Here is a 19840-nt window from a genome sequence, read left to right as displayed (position 1 = left end):
ATGCTTGGTGACAATTTTTTTACAATTCATACTTTTGTGTGATGATGAAGTGTTTTTGTGTGATTATGAAGTGTTAACTAGTATATATACAGCTTGACCTAAATTAGTTTGCAGTGTTGCAAAGCAAACCAAAAAGTATGAAAACAGTGCAACAAATGTAACAATAAATTAATAATTTTGTGAATGAGTACAATGTAACCTAAAAAAGTAGCACTTACCCAAAAGAAGATGAAGCATTAAAGATTCAAATTGACCTGTAATGGACTGTAGATGTGCACAGAATAGAGAGCAGGTGTGCGCTAATTAATTGCTATGACCTCACTATTGACAGCTTAACAGATCCTCTTTAATCACACAGCTGAAAACTAATCGCCTTAATTGGCAGATTCACTACCCCTATTGCTCATTTATCAAGGCAGCAATCCGGCTGGCAAATGAAGGTGTGTGTACTAGCACTCAGCTCTGACCCACGGAAAAACGCCTTGTATATTGGAGCACACGTGCATTTCATTGATAAAGCAGGGCCTGAATGCGAGCGCAGGGCCTCCTACAATACCTATGTCATGCATCCCGGGAGGCTCTGGGTGCCCCTTCTGCGCATGCCTGATATCTCGGACATGTGCAGAAGGGGAATTTTTTCTATGAAATCTGTCTATTACTAGGATGCCTGTTTGCTGAGAAATGTTTTGTTGGTAATATCTGACTATTGCTGAAATGACTTGCATGTCATTGATTCCTCTCTGTCTTTGATAATATCTGCCTGTTTTGGTAATATCTGGATGTCATTCTTCCTGGACAAACTCACAGTAATTAACCCAAGCCTAACTGCGACAGCTACCTCTCATAGTAGAGGATAAAAGGGGGGAGATCAAGGCTCAACTATATTAGTTGGTTTGTTTAATAACGGTAGAATAGGGATTTATGCCTGGTGACATTTTCAGTGAAATGCTGTGAGAAGATGAAAAGAAAGAGAGAAAGGAAAAGGAGAAAAAAGGAGAGTGGTAGGAGGGGTAGGATGAAGGCAGCACCCTGTCAGTCACTCCCACCAGACATGACTGCCTGCATTACATGTGAATTATCACTCCACAAGGGATAATTCGGTAGGGATAAAGTAGGTTAGTGAATGTGGTAAAATTCACTTTTCACCAATTCCAAACAATGTCCAATCATGTTTTTATTGCATGTAATTGATCGGCTGGAGTCCACAGAGCTTCATGTACTAAGTTAAGTGACATATCCCTTGCAATCAGATAATTTACTTTGCTGTGTGGCTATGCTCCTTTAGTAAATCAACTCCTTTGTGTAGAGAAATGGCTGCTCAAATCACAGAATCTCTTGGACACAACGGTATATATTCTCAGCTCTTTTTTTCCCACTTTACAACGGGATACGTCACCCAATCTCGCACCTGTGCAGTGCGAGATTGGGTGACGTGCCAAGAAGACCAAGAAAGGAAGGAAGGAAGGAAAATGGCGGTGCTGATGAAGAGGAATTCTAGGATGACGCAGGACCCAATCGCAGGAAGGACCAGTGCCATCGAGGGACCTGCAGGATTTAAGGTAAGTGTCATTTTTTGTTTTCAATTTAGTTCCGCTTTAATGCAACACATTAAAAATAAATGAGCTATGTGCCATGTCAATTGTTTTTCCTAAAGCGGACTTATCAGTACAACTTTTACTTTACATAAAATGGTAGACAACCCCTTTATGTAAAGAAAAAAAAAGCATCCTCTTTTTTTTTTTTTAGACAGAAGGGGAGGGGATTTATCCTTTTTGTTAAAAAGGGTGAAACCCCTTTCCTTTTGTCTTTACCACTGTGTAAGTAAAGACAGATTAGGTCCACAAAGCCTCTTGGGATGCTTCTGGCAGCTACTTCTGCCCATGCCTGAGATCGGAGCTTTTTCCTTTAATGGGAAAAAAATGCCAATCTCAGGCCTTCTCAGTGCCAGATTGGATGATGTAGCAGGAAGAAGAAAGAACACAGAAGAAGATGGCGGTACCGGGACGAATGCGGATTTCAGGACTGCGCTAGACCTAATTAGGGACAGCTACAGAGGGATCAGGGGCTCTGCAGAAGTAAAGGTGAGTATTTTTTTTTTTAATTCCGCTTTAAAATACCTTTTTTTAGTGAAAATGGAACTACAATGACACAAGCCACTTCAAAACACAACATTTTCCAATAGTCAGTAGGTTACTATAAATATTGTAACAGACATAAATAGATCTCTGTACAACATATAGAATATATGTAGAGATGCATCTGACACGGAGACATCACAAGGTCAAACATACTCCAAGGGGCCCTTTATGAGGAAATACATTTTTGAAGTTAAAAAGGAAAGTAGTAGACCTAAAACCAATTCAAAGTTTGACATAATTAAGCTTTTCTCTAGCAGATGTGTTGTGAATAACGGTGGAGGATTTGGTATTCTCACTAATGTCCAGATTCATTTAGATTTGGGGCTTTTCCTGGAAAGAACTCATGATTGTCAAAAGCCATCATTAGGAAAATTGTTCAAGAACATAGCCCAAGCTTTGATGCGTGTGGTGAGTCTATAGTTCTTGTTATTTTAAAGTGCATAAAGAGCTGCTTTTGGCCCCAATATTAGCATGCACATCATTGTAAACATATCGCACATTTTAATGTGCTGCAATTCACTTTCATGCACCCTACACCAAAATATATATGTGCGTGTGTTATTACACTACATCCCTCACTTCAGTTCAATACAAGAGTACACAGTTGCAAACCTAAATAATAAATCTTGAAATGCACATCACTTTAAGCCCTGGTGAGGTAATACCATATATTAAAAATATTAAACTCATTAGAAAAACTTTATACAAAATTTATTAATTGAGACACATTCTTAAAAAACAATTACAATATCAACCATTTCAGTTTGTATAGAATATGAATTTGCATAAACATTAGCTCTAATTAATAATCTCTTATTATTCTTGATGCGTTTCACAGTGTATGCTTTCTCAGAAGAACATCCTTAGGAGATTTCATTTTATATGTAAATCAGATATAACAACTTGAATTCAGTAATTCTAAATAATTGTACTTGTATTTCTATTTATATAATTTTTATTCAATAATTCATTTGCACTCACATGATGTTTCAAATTTTCTCCATCCCTCTACGATATTTAAAGCCCTATCTTGTAACCAGTAAGTAATGCTTTCTTTGATTCACAGGGCATGTCTAGAAAGTAAATTTTTTTCCCAATGGGAATAATTTTGTTTTGTTAATCAAATATGTTTCAACCTGGCAACATATTTACTTTAGAAACTACAGCAGCTTCTAGGGTCTTTTGGCTGTTTTAAACACCCTTGTTTGAAATTTCAATTTTTTTCAATAGACCAGTTCCCAGCAGGTTGTTTGTGGGCAGCACATTTTTGAGCGTTAAAGAAAAAGCTCCTTGTAGCGTGTTTAATTTTTTTTAACCTGCTTATAAACGCCTACAACTCCATATGAACTTTTATAAATGCCTCCATTGATATCAGTGGGCATTTAAACTCTATTAAAAACAAATGGGAGCATTCATAGGCATTTATAAATGCTTTCAATAACCAATACTTTTCATATTTGGCTTCTACTTCAGTACAATGCATATAAATTCATTCAATCTGCTTTTAAAATATCTTCAAATGCTCTTATAAATGCATTTAAATGTGTTATGACCCTCTATAAGCATTTATTACTCTCTAAAGTAGGCGTAAAGGTAGTGTAAACATACACAGAAGAAGATATAAAATAAAAATCAAAACAGTGAATGTTGTAGCATATGTATAAGATAACCCATAGCCTACCCACTGCATCAGTCTGTGTCATAAGCCTAAAATCTGGGGTCCTGTACAATGTAAATTCTCATAGCGAAAAATTCCATAAGATTTCTCTGCTGTTTTTCTTTTCTTTTTTTTTTAACAGTTTTGTGTATTTTATACTACAACACAGAGATAAGAAAACTATAAATAAAAGTCAAAAGACATTTGGTTTATTTCTCTGGGAGAAGGCAAAGGTGCTGGTTTTTGGAGTTCCAAAATGATATCGGGAGAAAGAAGTAAGCAGGTGTCTTCATGTTGCTGTAGGATTTTTGACCAGTATGCTTGTTCTTTCTGTAGTCTCTGAATCTCTTTGCGCAGTGCAGCGTTATCTTTTTCTAGACTCTCAAACTCCTACAGGGACATAATAATAAATCTTTTAGGCTATTAAATGTACAACCAGCCAACCTCCACACTCTCAGTGTTTAATTGTACATATGCACCCTTATATGCAGACACACAGCTCTTATGCAAACATATATGTAAATAAACATAAAAGCACTTCATGTAACTGCATTTTTTTAAATTGTGAATGTTAACTTTATACAACAAATGTTGGGCTCCTTAGAATCAACTTATAACTATTAGTATTAATGTGTACATGCAAATTTCATCTTTAGTGGCCACACCAATTTTCACTGAAAATTTCACCGGGTATAATTCCCCATTCTACTGTTAATATACAAACCAACTAATTTAGTTGAGCCTTAATCTCCTCCCATTTATTCTCCACGATGGTATGATATCCCCCGGCTTTTTGCTTCCCCACTGTATCACACTCTCCTGCTTCTCCATTCCTACCCTGGGCCATGTGACCTGACCTGGCCTGCTTTCTCCTTGTGTTCAGATCTACAACAATTCCTGCACTGTTCCCAGTCTGCTATTCTTTAAGCTATTCACTATGCCCTGAACTGATTTGAGTCTTTGCTCCTGCACTGTGACCCTAATACGTCTAGCCATTTGCTTCTTTGATGTTCTAAGATACTCCCTGGCTTCTTCTTCAACTATGCCAATACCTGGAAACTTTTGAAAAGAGGTAAATTATTTTTGTCCAGGAGTTTGTCCAGGAAGAAAAACATGCAGATATTACCATCAACAGGCAGATATTATCAAAGACAGAGAGGAATCAATGACATGCAAGCAATTTCAGCAATAGTCAGATATTACCAACAAAACATTTCTCAACAACAGGCATCCTAGTAATAGACAGATTTCCTAGTAGCAAATTCCCTAGCTACTAGAAAAGTTTCAGTAATGGGTACCCCAGTGGCAGGCAGGTAACCCAGTGATGGTCAGATTCCCACTAACATGTACCTTAGTGACTGGCAGATTTCCCAGTAACAGGTACCTCAGTAACAGGCAAGTAGACTAGTAGTGGGCAGATTCACAGTATTAGGTACCCTAGTTGCATGCAGATTTCTCATATGAAAGTGGAGGATTTAGCACTGGGCATCACTTTGAATTAGTATCTGGATGGTCCAGTGAAAAACAATACCTATCCCTGGTCACCCTCACAGGTGCCGCTGATGTAATGATGGAAACCTTCCTCCCACCTCCTTTCATACATATGGAGATGCAAAGTGTGCTGCTGCACAAAGGTTTGAACCCTCCTCAGCTGACAGGGACCCCCAAGGGGGCCCAAAGTCAGTTCAGCGGTAGGGATGTTCTCCACAGTGACCCACTGTTGGCTGCAGATATTGCAGGAACAGATTCAAAGACCCTGGTATCTTGGCTGGTTGGGATAAAATGTATTTTTTTTTTTTAGTTAGTGAATAGCTAACCATTGTCGATTCTATAAGCAATAGAGAAAGAATGCATTTTGATTCCACGTGTACCACCATTTAACTGGTGTACATTGCAACTCTAAAGCTGCCAAGGAAGTCACCTTTTAGTAACTATTATTACTGTGATCTAAAACAGTAACTGCAATACAGATAGACAGCTTTGCGGGCTCATCAGTGAAAAGGCATATGCTTTTTTCTTAGTAATTCAAGATTTTTGTATCCATTTGTAGCCGTTGGCCATAAATGGCAAACACAAAGACAAGAGATGGGCAAAGGCTGTTAAACATGGTAGATAGCATTTTTTTAACACCAGTTTGCTATTTTTAATTTGCCCTTTTCTTTAACCCAGTTAATCAAGAGCATACATGGATGTAAAAGCCAAGTCACAACCATTTAGCACTGCAGGTAAAGAACATGCAGTTTTTCTTTTTGATACATCTTGCTACTTATCCAAAAAGGCAAAAACATTTCTGTGCTATTCTACAAAAAAAGATATTTCAGTCTGATACCTCTTGCAAGCTATCCACAAGGCCAGAAAATTTCTGTCTTTCTCTCAAAAAAAAAAAAAAGAGATTAAAATGTGATAAAAACTTGCTAAATATCCACAAAGCCTGAAAAATTTCTTTCTCTCAAAAAAAGACAAAGATTTACTGTGATCAAACTTGCTATATATCCACAAAGCCAGAAAAAATATATTTCTCTCAAAAAAGACAGATTTAACTGTGATCAAACTTGCTATATATCCACAAAGCCAGAAAAAAAAATCTGTATTTCTCTCAAAAACATACAAATTTTTATCTGTGTTAGTACTTGCTATATATCCACAAAGCCAGAAAAATGTATGTATTTCTCTAAAAAAAATACAGATTTTTAAATCTGATAGCACTTGTTATTTATCCAAAAGGCCAGAAAAATGTCTGTATTTCTCTATAACAATACAGATATTTAACTGTCATAGCACTTGCTATATATCCACAAAGCCAGAAAAATGTACGTATTTCTCTAAAAAAAAATACAGTTATTTAAATCTGATAGCACGTGTTATATATCCAAAAGGCCAGACAAATTTCTGTATTTCTCCCAAAAAAATACAGATATTTCATTGTTTGATACCTCTTGCTATTTACCAAAGAAGACCGCTTGGTACGGGTGCATTTTTGCCCGAATAAGTTAAAGATGAGCGGTAGACGCAGGGGAAGGCATGGCATTGGGCGACCTGCTGCATCTGACAGGGGTCATACTCCCCGGGAGTCTGCCAGTGTAGGACAGCAGCAGCAAACTGTTGGAGGCAGCAGCCCAAGTTGTCAAACAGGTCTGAGATGTATGCAGAGCACCAGTACACTGGTAGATTTATTGAGAGGGCGGAGTACAATCATACAGCCACTTCATGTGGAGAATATTGTGTACTGAGTCTCACAGTGAGGGGGACTGAAGTGCAGCAGGCTCTTCTTCTGCAGCAGACTCTTCTTCCTATATGCCTGGCCTCAATGAAACAGAGACAACCACTGCTGACAATCTTCCTCAGATAGCTTGAACTCACCAAACACCTTGAATCCACAAGTCTTTATTGTTGCATGTACAGATGAACAAGTTTTCACATATGTGCAGGTATTGCAGATGTACAGCTATTTGCAGGTCAAAAGAAATATTCCTTTCCTAGCCTCAGCAAATGTTACTAGCAACAGTCATGAAGAATCTTACAATGAAAAAAGAAGGGAATGACTTCATAAAAAGGGATGAGGCATATAGCTAAAATAAGTACAATAAAACATAGACCATAAGATGGCAGTAGAACAGTACCCTAAACATAAAGCATAGCTATAACACAAATCCCCAGAAATATTACTGCTGGAGGCAGCACAGCTACGGTCCCTACACTGTCCATATGAGGGGAAGCCTCAGCTTCTTCACATTCAGCTGTGGAGCCTCTACAGTCTTAACCTCTTCATATTCACCAATGTCTCCAATAGCTACGGCCCCTACACTGTACATGAGAAGGAAAACCTCAGCCTCTTCACATTTAGCAAAAGTTGGAGCGTCTATAGTCTTAACCTCTTCATATTCACCAATGTCTCCAATAGCTAAGGCCCCTACACTGTCCATGTGAGGGGAAGCATCAACCTCTTCACATTCAGCAATATTAGGAGCCTCTACAGTCTTAACCTCTTCATATTCAGCAGTGTCTCCAATAGCTACGACCCCTACACTGTCCATGTGAGGGGAAGCCTCAGCCTCTTCACTCTTACCAATAATTGGAGCCTCTACAGTCTTAACCTCTTCGTACTTCCACTTATCCCACACCTCTCATGTACAGTTGAAGACCAGAGTCAAGTTCAACAGGTTCTTCTTTCACCAATGATTACGCCAAGCCCGTTCCCTTGGCTGTGGTTTCGCTAGATAGTAGGTAGGAACAGTGGGAATCTTGTTCATCTATTCATGCTCGTAACTAATTAGATGACAAGACATTTGGCTACCTTAAGAGAGTCATAGTTACTCCCGCTGTTTACCCGTGCCTGCCCAGTACCTAGCTCTAGATGCCATTTACCAATGCTGTCCATGCTCCGTCTCAGGGACCACCGCCTCCTTCCCCTGCTGTTGCTGCTGCCGCCTGCCCAGTACCCAGCTCTAGATGCCAGTTACCAATGCTGTCGACACTCCGTCTCAGTGCCTACCTCCTCCTCCTCTTGCTGTTACTGCTGCTCAATGCTGTCGACACTCCGTCTCAGTGCCTACCTCCTCCTCCTCTTGCTGTTACTGCTGCTGCCTGCCCAGTACCCAGCTCTAGATGCCAGTTACTAATGCCGTCGACACTCAGTCTCAGGGCCCACTGCCTCCTTCTCATGCTGTTACTGCTGCCACTTGCCCAGTAACCAGCTCTAGATGCCAGTTACTAATGCCGTCCTTGCTCTGTCTCAGGGCCCAACGCCTCCTCCTCATGCTGTTGCTGCTGCCGCCTGCCCAGTATCAAGCTCTAGATGCCAGTTACCATTGCTGTCCATGCTCCGTCTCAGGGCCTACCGCCTCCTCCTCCTGCTGTTGCTGCTGCTGCCTGCCCAGTACCCAGCTCTGGATGCCAGTTACTAATGCTATTGACACTCTGTCCCAGGGTCTATCGCCTCCTACTCATGCTGTTACTGCTGCTGCCTGTCCAGTATCCAGCTCTAGATGCCAGTTACCAATGCCGTCTATTCTCTGTTTCAGGGCCCACCATCTTCTCCTCATGCTGTTACTGCTGCTGCCTGCCCAGTACTCAGCTCCAGATGCAAGTTACTAATGCCATCCATGCTCCATGTCAGGGACCAACGCCTCCTCCTTATGCTGTGGCTGCTGCCGCCTGCCCAGCATCCTGCTCTAGATGCCAGTTACCAATGCTGTCCATGTTCTGTCTCGGGGCCTACCGACCTCCTCCTCAAGCTGTTGCTGCTGCTGCCTGCCCACTACCCAGCTCTAGATGCCAGTTACTAATGCTGTCAACACTCCGTCTCAGGGCCCACCACCTCCTCCTCATGCTGTTACTGCTCTTGCCTGCCCAGTACCCAGCTCTAGATGCCAGTTACCAATGCTGTCCATTCTCCGTCTCAGGGCCTACCGCCTCTTTCTCATGCTGTTACCGCTGCTGCCTGCCCAGTACCCAGCTCTAGATGCCAGTTACTAATGCCATCCTTGCTCCGTCTCAGGGCCCACCGCCTCCTCCGCCTGCTGTGCTGCTGCTGCCTGCCCAGTACCCAACTCTTGATGCCAGTTACCAATGCTGTTTATGATCCGTCTCAGGGCCCACCGTCTCCTCCTCATGCTGTTACTGCTGCCGCCTGCCCAGTACCCAGCTCTAGATGCCAGTTACCAATGCCATCCATGCTTTGTCTCAGGGCCTTCCACCTCCTCCTCCAGCTGTTGCTGCTGCCACCTGTCAGTACTCCAACCAATAAATTGTACACTTCTTGGTGCCATTGATGATGCACTACACCCAGCTCTCCATGACTACCAATGGAGTCTCCCTGGCGACAGCTGACCAGAGACTACACATTGCTACTGCTCGCGCTGACCCACACTCCGTCTCTGGTTCTCCATCCTTTTGCCTAATGTCACCACACTACTTGTCCACAACTTTATGGGTGTCATTCCTAACACATGTCATCCAGGTCATGATGCCAGCTAGCAATTATTAATATTAATAAACAAGATTTAGCATTAAGATATTATGCAGCTATGTAAACTCAATAGGGGTGCGTACATTAATAGCAACGCCTTGTCCTGCTGTTTTGACTGCAGAGACTGTTGCTAGTGGGTTGAGTTTACCCTTTCTCAATGTCCTGTTGTAATGTTTATGCTGCCTTCTGGACCCTGTCAATCACGCAAAAATCCTATTTCCCTGCTGTCACTTTGCCTGCCATTTTCTGGAAAACCACAAGGTCTTTTAGAATTTTTGTTTTTTTTTCCTTGTTTCCACTGTTCTACACTTACCTAGCAAATTTGGTGATTCTGACATGTATAGGGGCTTTGCTATTAATGTTTAAAGTTGGCCTATTAACTTTAATATAATTCGCTAAATCGATTCGCCGAACCGACCTGAAGTTCGAGGAAATTTTTGTGGGACTGTCAGAGGCCTTCTCGCTCATCCCTAATCATGATAGTCTATCCTCTCCAGTCTTGGAGAGCTTTATTAAATCAGACTCAATGTGTTTGACCCATTGTACCTTTAGGGTAAATACAGCCATCATTGGCATTTCAATTTTGGTGTAAAATTGTGGCTTAACTCCAAAGATTTCATAAATCTATTTGCAGTTCTGGGACCTTCTTTTACAAGTGAATGACAAAAAAAGTGCAAGGCAGCCTCAGTTTTCTTGCTGCATTCTCTATAATGTAGGGTCAATACCTGGACATAAATATATATTCTTATATATTGTCCCCTGACGAAAAGTGGAACTTTGAATGCAAGTATCTTCTTGTGGAATTCCTAAAGCCTAACTAAAGCTTGATGTTTTCAATACTGTTATACAGTCAGACTGCAAAACAGTAATAAATGGAGGCTTCTTTTTTAATCTACTATTGTGTTTCAGCTAGGGTTATTGCAGTGGTTCACTTCTTCTCTGCACAGTGCAGCATTGTGATTTGAGCAATCTACAGAAAATGTGTTAAACATCAAGAGACTCAGACTACTCCACTCTGTGTTGAACAGCCGTTTGGATCTGCACTGTATTTTATCCCTAAATAAAGCACAATTTTAATGTACAGAAAATGTGATGCCTAAATGTATAAGCTTTTACGCATCTTGACTTCATCACAATAAACCAAGTGAAGCTTTTTTTGGATTTTAGGAGGCATCCACTTCCAACTCATGTTAGTTCTTTGGGAGAATTAACGTTTAATAGTCATAATGGCGTTGATGGTGATAACACAATTTGTATTATATTGTCCAGCATAAACACATAAATTAAAGGGGTTTGAAAATATGCTTGTTAACAAAGCAGAATAAAATGTAAACTTGTTTGCAGTAGTTTTCTTGTACCTTGTGAAGCGCATCAGCATGTTGTGTGTGCTTTTGCCGACTCTTGTAAGCTGCTGCTCGATTTCTCTCTCTTTTTTTTACTACGCCAAATTCTGCTTTCAAGTCCTGTTAAAATAATACACAATAACAAAATTAGCTTGTTGTAATAATTTTACACCAGCCTACTTAGAATAGTTTTCTTCCATGAACAATTTTATGCAGGTAGGATGTTGTGGTCACCTATTCCTGATGCAAAGTTTAGCTTTGGCCACAGTGAATGAATAAAGGGTTTCTAGTGACTATGTTAGAACAGGAGAAATGAATAGGCACCAAAAATATGCAATGGTTTACAGGATTTGGGACAGTTTTCTTCTAAACAAATTGACAGGAAACATCCACATACATGAGATTCGGTGTATCACACAGCTGTGGGTACCCTAAGGCTTTAATATGAAACTTGCACATACTACGAATGTATAGTTATAGAGCCATATTTATCACAACAATTGATCTAAAACAGGAATAAAGTGCCACTTGGCCTGGAATATGAAAATTATACAATTTGCATATTATTAAAAAGCAGTAAAATTAGATTTACACTCTCTACATCTCTTCATTTATTAATTTTCAAAAATCCTGGAGGACCTAGTTTATTGTTTCCCATCTCTACCAGTCCTAAAAATTCAACGGGAAGTAAAGATAGGGATATCCAAAGAGAGGACAAAAATTTCCATGGGTATTTTCGGATTTTTCTTACTCTTTTTGAAAATAAAAACAAGAAAATGTTAACATTAGATATACTTTATTTAACCGATTATCTAAAAACCCATGTAACGTAGTCTTTAAACTTAACTCCAACCCAACTGCTCATTTAAATGTTTACAGTAGTTGTTGGCATTTAAGAATGTATTATCTTTCCCAAATAAGTAGAAATATACAGTAGTATGAAAGAAGACAAAATGTCATTTACCTTATCTTCTGTCTTACAAGTTGCCATCTTCTGTTTCACAAAAATCGTTGTGTTCTGTTCTCATGTTTCCAGATATTTCCTTAGGCTATGTATGTCTTTTTGTCTATATTTTTTCATGAAGATAAAACTTGTGCTAAATAACCAAACAACCTCACTAAAATATTTGATTTACAGTTACATGGCTTGCTTCATTGATTAAAAAAAAAAAAAAAAACTGCATGTATTCATGCCATTTGCAGTCTTGCATTAAAAATCTAAAAAAAACATGCTTTCAAAATTTAGCAAATTAAAGGTTTATAAGTTTTAAATATATTAATATGTAAAACATATTGTATGAACAGCAGAATTGCTTTATCTATGATAGTAGCTTTTAGTGTGAGAAGTTAGCTGTAACAGTTTTTCCTTTTTACTGAGAAACAGTAAGCTGCACGTGCGTATCCAATCCTATAAAAATAACCTGACAAGCTTCAGTTTCGCTTTACCCTAAATGCTAATTTTCTGTCAGAAGTCACATGGAGTTGGAGCATTCCACAGTCGTTCACACCCTCTGGCTTCTTATTGGTTGACTAGTGGTGTGGAATGCAATACGAAGGACAGATGTTATACTGCATTACTGCTAGGCTCATACTATTATGCAAAAGCTTAATAAATTATCTAGAGGGCATAATCGTTAAACTGGTTTAGTTCATGGAGCGCTTGTCATAATAATTCCATATGCAATTATACAAGCTTGTCACCCTACGATGGTTATTTTTTATACTCTATTTAGTTCATGCTGACATACAATAGTATTATTTAAAAAGCTGTTGTATGATTAATATATGTATTGCAATATTTGTTATTAATGTGTGTTATACACAATTTTATTATTTGATGCTTCAAAACAAGTAAAACTTTTTTTTTTATTTCATGGTGTTTAGGTGTTATAATTTATTAGGTTTGCTCTGTGGGAATAACACACAGCAGAGCTGGATCCCTACATATTCCAGCAATCAATGCTCATGCTTTCAGAGATTGCAAAACTAAGAAAGGGCTGCAACAGTCAAGCTTCAATATAGCTTTGATATTGTGTATTAATAATAAACCTGATTTAAAAAGTGTGTTCACTACCTCCCTTATGCATTGAGGCATGGGTATAATGTGGGTATATTCTTTCCAGTGAGCATCATTCTTTAATTTTTGGCTAATGTCCCAAGAGGTGGTATCCCAGCACTACAAACTGGAGTTTTGCTCTCTGCCCCTCCTTGCTTTCAGGCTTGCATCTTTGACTCTGAACTTCTTTACAGACTTTGATCGGGCTTTTGAACCAAGGTGTAATCTCCTGCGGAACAGTTTTAGGGTTTTTGTTCACTACTCACTTTTTTTTATACAACAATGATACTGCGGTTCATGATGGTGTGCCCTAACTAAAATTTTTTATCCTTCCTCCAGCACCTCAAGTGTTCACCAAGGCACTAGTCTAAATTCTGGCATTGCTGCTTTGCTCAGGAATATTAATATTGGTCCACTTTGGCAATCCTCCTTTTTGTTTTGCATTTTTGGGCTTTGGTGGAATACATGTCTGTCATTGTAAAGACATCCCATGACTTGCATGACAGTTGCATGTTAAACCCTCCAGCTTCTACTTCCATTATTTTCAGATAGGTCTGTCAGAATTTTGTTCAGAGTTCCTATTTTATGGATGGGGTTTTCTTTTTTACAGACAAAGTACAACCCTGGAGGGCTGTTAGCATTTCTTGTGCTTTTTGCATCATGTTTTCTGTTCACTATTTTCTATAGTCTATCACGTTTCAACCTCTTCTCAGCTGTGGACAAAAAATCCACATAACAAAAAGAGGGAATAGCCTTTAGAGTGAGATCCAAAGTTCTCTTTGTTACCATGCATATCAATAAAAGGGGACTGAATGCGCAAACAGAATGCTATCCCAATAAGATTTTTTGTAAGGGGAGCCATTAGGTCAAACCTTTGGAAAATGCCTGTCTTCATCAGCGCTATGTTCCAGGTATGAACACCACGTTCCTGAAGAAAGCATCTGTGCCCCCTGCCTGTGCAAATAATGGAAAACCATCCTGCTCCTCTTTGGCACATTGGGATCCCTGAGAAAGAGGATTTTCAAGGCAGTAATGTCTGGGAATGAGAAATATCTGGGTCAAGTGGGAGATACAGTTGGAAATTCAACAATTAAACCCCCACTTAAAGGGAAGAGAGAAAACCAAAAAGAGGAATATACAAGGGAGAAAAATAAAAAGAAGAGAACAGAAAAAAGAAAATTGGATAGAGAGGAGAAGGGGATGGAAAATAACTACTGCAGTAGAAAGGAGGAAAGGAAAACTAATAGGACAGACCTCATCCTTTCAAAATAAACAAGTAGAGTGGCAAACAGTGACGAATAAAGAGCTGTCAGTTATAGGCACCACAGAGAGCCTTTATGGCACTGTGGGATCTGTGAAGAAAGAGTCAGACAACAAAGCACAAATAGAATACACATTAGGGGCCAATGAAAGTAAGTAAAAAGAGGCAAAAAAACCCTAGGAAAAGGATAAGGCAACAACCATCTGGGATCAAAGTACGCTGTGGGGGACAGAAAGGTGCAAGGAACTGTAGCCATTCACAATCCCAAGTAAGATTTAAAGGGGAATGTGGGTAGCATTGGGAGTCTATGTATCTTTCTATTGTATGATTTGAGTGTCTTCCCTGACCAGGGTTGCAGGAAATAGAAGATGTGACCAAAGTGCTGGTGAAACTGGAACTGGAGAGAAAAAGTAATTTCTTGAAAAGAAAAAGACAATGATGCCAAGGTAGCAGTTTTTCCAGGGCAGCCTCCTGCTAAACCAGGTGAACCCAGAAAAAAGCAGGCAGTATGTTGTTTTTTTTTTTTTTTTTCGTTTTTGAAGTGTGTTTGAGTGAAGTGTGAATTTGCACATTTAACATTTTGCAGTGGTTTGAAACTAAAAACAGTAAGTCGCGCACAATTTTTTTTCCTCCACTGAGGCATACATCATTTTTATTTAGACAACCAAAGATTATGCTGCTACCTAAGAGTTGGGAATTGAGCACATAAGGCCATAATGTTCTGTTTGCAGTAATCATTGTTATGGTCTTCCCATTAATCTTCCCACTGTGTTTGTGGTCTATCAGCCAGGTGCCTTGTGAACCAACTGTTCTGTGAGTACCCCTCACAAGGGCAAGTATGTAGCATGTGTAGTGCATTGCAGTAGAGCATTTTACTGTACTCTGAAGTCTGTTTTATTTTTTGTTCTCTGTGGATGATGGGCTTTGGCTTTTAGACTTTTAAAAGTCTAATAATTTTACAAAAGAATTTATTCTCCATTCTTTGTTTGATGATTCTTATATACAAGGGTCAGAAACCTCCATCTGGTTTTTTTTTGTTCTCTATGCCTTTTCTAAGGATTAAAAAAATAAAAAAAAGGTCTATCAACAACCCTTGGTGAATCCAGTAGTTTGGTACCCTAAGATGACTACAGCCAGTCCACTGGTGGACAGTATTTCTTTTTAAGATTCCACTGACAAGAAACTGAAATCACTTGCCTGTTTTGTGTGTTCTTTAGCAGGTTTGATAATGCAACGTGTCAAGCTTGTTTTTCCAAACGAAATCAATGAACCTTGTCATGCTACAGTGAATCAGTTCACAGTGAATACATGCTTAAAGATAGTGAAAGAAAAATTATAATTAGTAACAATTAACACATTTTAAACACTACACCAAAAAAAATAACATTTTTTTTTTAAATGCTTACTAATCAGTCTAAATTCCTAAGCCAGAACTTAGTTATTTATGATGTAGGTCATTGAGTGGTAATTTTATTGAATCAGAGATGTTGAATTTATCCTGACCAGATGAAACATCATGTACCAGCTGTGTAAATTATGTAAATTTGAGGTGTGAACAGGTTGATGGAACTCAGTTTTTTTTTTTTTTTTTTAAAAGCAACCAACAAAACAGACAAATACAGAACTCCACCATATAGTAGGTGTAAAAACAGCATAAACATAAAGATCCATATAAAAACATCATTACACTTTCCACTGGGTGTTGAAAAACACACCTTATGACATATCGCATTTATGAGGGAAAGTAGTTACACATCAAAAACTCTCCTGAAGGAATATAATGGTCTAAATACAGGTCTTGTTGGTCATGGATTTTTATAGAAAAAAAAAAGAAGATGAAGGAAAAAGAAGAAAAAATTGAACAGAAAAAGAAGAACAGAAAGTAGTAGCAGAAGAATTGGGGGTAAAGGATGGCAGCAACAGCGAAAGGTCGATGGGTTTGGAAAAGGGGAGGGGGGGCAAGGGAACGCCCATAGATCATTATTAACTTAAACATGGGGGCAGAGTAGCTGTACCTAATCTGCTGAACACTTGAAATCATCCCAGTAAAACCAGGTACATATCAGTCTACATGGGGACTGAAACCCCGATCCCACAAGCTCCTCCATATACTGTATATCATTCACCCTGGCAATTCATTGCTGTAAGGAGGGTGAGTCGATTGTCTCCATAAAGGCAGGATACAAGCTTTGGCTGCAATAAGTAAATGGCATCTAACAGGTAAAAGTAAATCTAGACAGGGAAGGGAGTGGTCTATTTGAATTTGTTCAATCTTGCACCAGCCAGGAGGCTGCGGGAAGTGGGCCGCTCGATACATATTATTCTCAATCCAGATCTTAAACACCATATATTTCCTGCTCGTAGGAAACTTAGGGTGCCCCATTATAGGGGACATCGGGGAAGGAAAAGTCCCAGTCCCCTCAGTACGGAAATACTGTGCCACTACTTTAAGCGTCCCACCTATCAAGGGATGACTGCGAAGGGTAACGCAATCCTCAGGTGGAGACCATGCTCCCGCACTTCACAGTGTGGGTAAAATGGAGTCTTCTAATCTCCCCCAACCTTTAAAGCTAGCATGTCTGCACCAGTCCACCACACGAGTCAGATAAACTGCCCTATGATATAATATCAGATCCGGGAAAGCCATTCCTCCCTTATCTTTCGGTAGCTGAAGAAGAAATTTGTTAAGGCAGGGGGTATCAGTGTTCCAAATAAATCTTAGGAATTCGGATCGAAACTTGTGCAGAAGATGTCAGCCTTCAGAAGGGAGAGCTCTGTTTGAGGGAATCCTAATGATGATTAACCAGGGGATCACACACACATGTATTGGTTAACAGGGGTAAATGTCCCTTTTAGTTTATTTGCAGAAAAGACAGTGATAAATGTCCAATGACTTTGCAGATAAACAGTGGTGGTAAATGTCCAATGACTTAGCAGGTAAACAGGGGTGGCTAATGTCCAATGACTTTGCAGGCAAACAGTGGTGATAATAGCTTGCAGACAAACCACGGAAGTCATACACAGATGATCAGATGGGGAGCAGAGGATGCATGAGTAGCGAGGAGGAGGAACCAGGAATCAGGAAGTTGTCACAATCAATCCACACTGGAAGGAAATCAGGGAGCCTTCATATAGTCTCTGATTGGAGCTCGCACTGGCCATATGCAGAGTAAGGCTATGCACTGAGCATGTGCGAAGTGCAGTGCAAACTGAGCAGGTGCAATAAGGTTCATTTAGACATAGGTTTGTGACAGGGGAAGAATATGCACTGGCAAAGTTTGGAGTAAATTGAGGAGGCGTGGCATGATATTTATTTTTAATATATTGCAGAGACAAAACCAAGAAAAAGGCTTGTCGACTCCAACGTCGAAGGTCTCCACGTATTGTGTTAAGAAGTAGTACGAAATTTAACTCAACTACTTTGGTTAAATCAGCTTGGATGTTGGTCCCGGGATATTGGACACAGCCTCGTGCCCACTTAAAAGGGAAGGAGGGAGACAAAGTTTTCCTTAGTGTCACAGGCAAATTAACATCTAACACTTCTGAATTTTGAAGAATTACTTTATAATCAGAAAGCTGGACATATTTGCGCAATTCCCTTAAAAGGTTGGGGATGGTGATCTGAGGAACAGTTACATAGAAAAGGAGGTCGTCTACGTTATGGTCAGTGGGGCCTACTTTATTACCCTTGATGTCCAGATTATTGTGAATGTGTGCCAGTTGTAGCCGGCGCTCCTTTTTAAGTCTATGGCCCTGTTGTATTAACAGACCCCGCACATAACACTTACTACTCCCAAGTAGTCAATGGACTGGAAACAGGTTCTTCATTCCTATCAAAAAATTCTAGTATCTCCTTCTCCAAATGAGGTCCAAACTCCCCTGATGTCAGAAAAGATTTATTGAGGCGCCAGGAGCTATTCTTGGAGATGGAGAGATCAGAAAGTAATGTAAGTGAGATCAGAGCATGATCTGAAAAAGTCATGTTACCTACCTAGGTTTTATGAACTGGAGAATAAAAAGTATAGTCACGTTCATTGGGGTGCTGTATTCTCCAGATGTCAGTGAGCTAGTGGTGGTGTAGGAGGTTTTTCAGCCGCTTTAGAGCAGAATAAAGGAAGGTGAGAGGCCCCCCTGGACACATCGTAGGCAGGATCCAATGCCAATTTTAAATCACCTCCCACCATTAGTACCCCCTCTGCAAACACGTCAGCAATATCCAGGAATTCTTCCAGGTAAGATATTTGGTTAGTATTAGGAGATATAGATTGACCAGGGTGAATAATTGGGAGTGTATTGTACCTTTTACCAAAAGTTAACTGAAGGGTTAAATAGAACAAGTTATATACTTTGTATGAATAACAGGATGCTGAACATCTGTATAAACTATACTATATATACTATACTATACTATACTATACTATAACTGTATAAAGGACTAAAGGAAAATTTTGCCTGCATCAGCTTTTACTAGATAAGAAGTTGTTTTTACCTACTCAGCATAACTACATATGTAAACTACGCCTATGTTTTCCTGTATCCTGTATGTATAAAAAAAATGTTTTGTCAGAATAAAAAATAGAGAATATTCCCAGGACCATACTGTGCGTGTGTGTTGTTGGGGTATCTCTCCAGACGTCTGTCTCTGTGGGTGAAGGAGAAGTCAGGGTGCATTCGAGGAACTAGAAGTAGAAGCATGTCCTTTCAGCTGGGGGCTCGTTCCGGGATAAAGCACACAGGAATTCGGTAAGTACGGAAAGTCCCTGCCTTGAGGCTTAGGGGAATTCCGATCCTTTCCGAGACTCTCTGTTGCTTCTATCCTGAATCCACTTAAGATAGACTGAAAGGGAAAGTATCTATCTTTAGGGAAGATAGACTCTAAACTGTGGACTTATTTGGGAAGTACCCAGAATAAACAGACTACTGGCCAAGTCTAAATAGAGGAATTCTTTAGGGAAGAATTTAAAAGAGGAATTCTTTAGGGAAGAATTTTATTATTGTCTGCACCTTGGTTTCTCTTGTCAGGCAATTTCTACCGCTTCTTATCTGTCGCTTTCTTATGCTCTCTTTTATGTTATAATGTTATGAAGCATTAAGTAAATTCATTCTGTGCTGAAGGTAAGCAGCAAACGATACTGTGAAAACTGTACTAACTTTATTGTGTGTGTATGTTCTTGAGAACCCTAAGACGCCCCACCACTCTGGCAAGGGGAAACCCGCTGACCCAGAAACTGGTGAACGCAAGTGACGGTTTCAAGGGATAATACTAACAGGCAGTTGAGAAGGAAGTTGAGCATAGACATAAGTCCTCTGTACCCAGGTGACAGGAATTGTCGGAGCCTTTATAGTTCAGTACAGCCAGTCCTGGGGAGAGTTCAGCTCTGCTTCCGTCTCAATTAAGTTACAAGAAATGGGTGCAA

At 39.7% G+C, this 19840-nt stretch overlaps 1 protein-coding gene across 1 annotated transcript in view; it reads right to left on the bottom strand.

Annotated features, from left to right (window-relative positions):
* Positions 1–2832: 2832 nt before the first annotated feature.
* BATF2 (basic leucine zipper ATF-like transcription factor 2) overlaps positions 2833–19840 on the bottom strand; it is a 45229-nt gene continuing 28221 nt past the window's right edge. Inside the window, exons 3-5 of the mRNA XM_072421371.1 lie at positions 12071–15734; positions 11122–11226; positions 2833–4185 (exon numbers count right to left, since the gene is read on the bottom strand). Of these exons, the coding sequence (XP_072277472.1) occupies positions 3976–4185; positions 11122–11226; positions 12071–12097 (342 nt within the window). The 5' untranslated portion in view covers positions 12098–15734 and the 3' untranslated portion in view covers positions 2833–3975. The remainder of the gene's footprint in view (positions 4186–11121; positions 11227–12070; positions 15735–19840) is intronic.

Source organism: Pyxicephalus adspersus, chromosome 9, assembly GCF_032062135.1.
Source record: "Pyxicephalus adspersus chromosome 9, UCB_Pads_2.0, whole genome shotgun sequence".
Classification (NCBI taxonomy): domain Eukaryota; kingdom Metazoa; phylum Chordata; class Amphibia; order Anura; family Pyxicephalidae; genus Pyxicephalus; species Pyxicephalus adspersus.
Note: the sequence above shows the minus strand (reverse complement) of the source record. Positions and strands in the feature narration are given on the sequence as shown.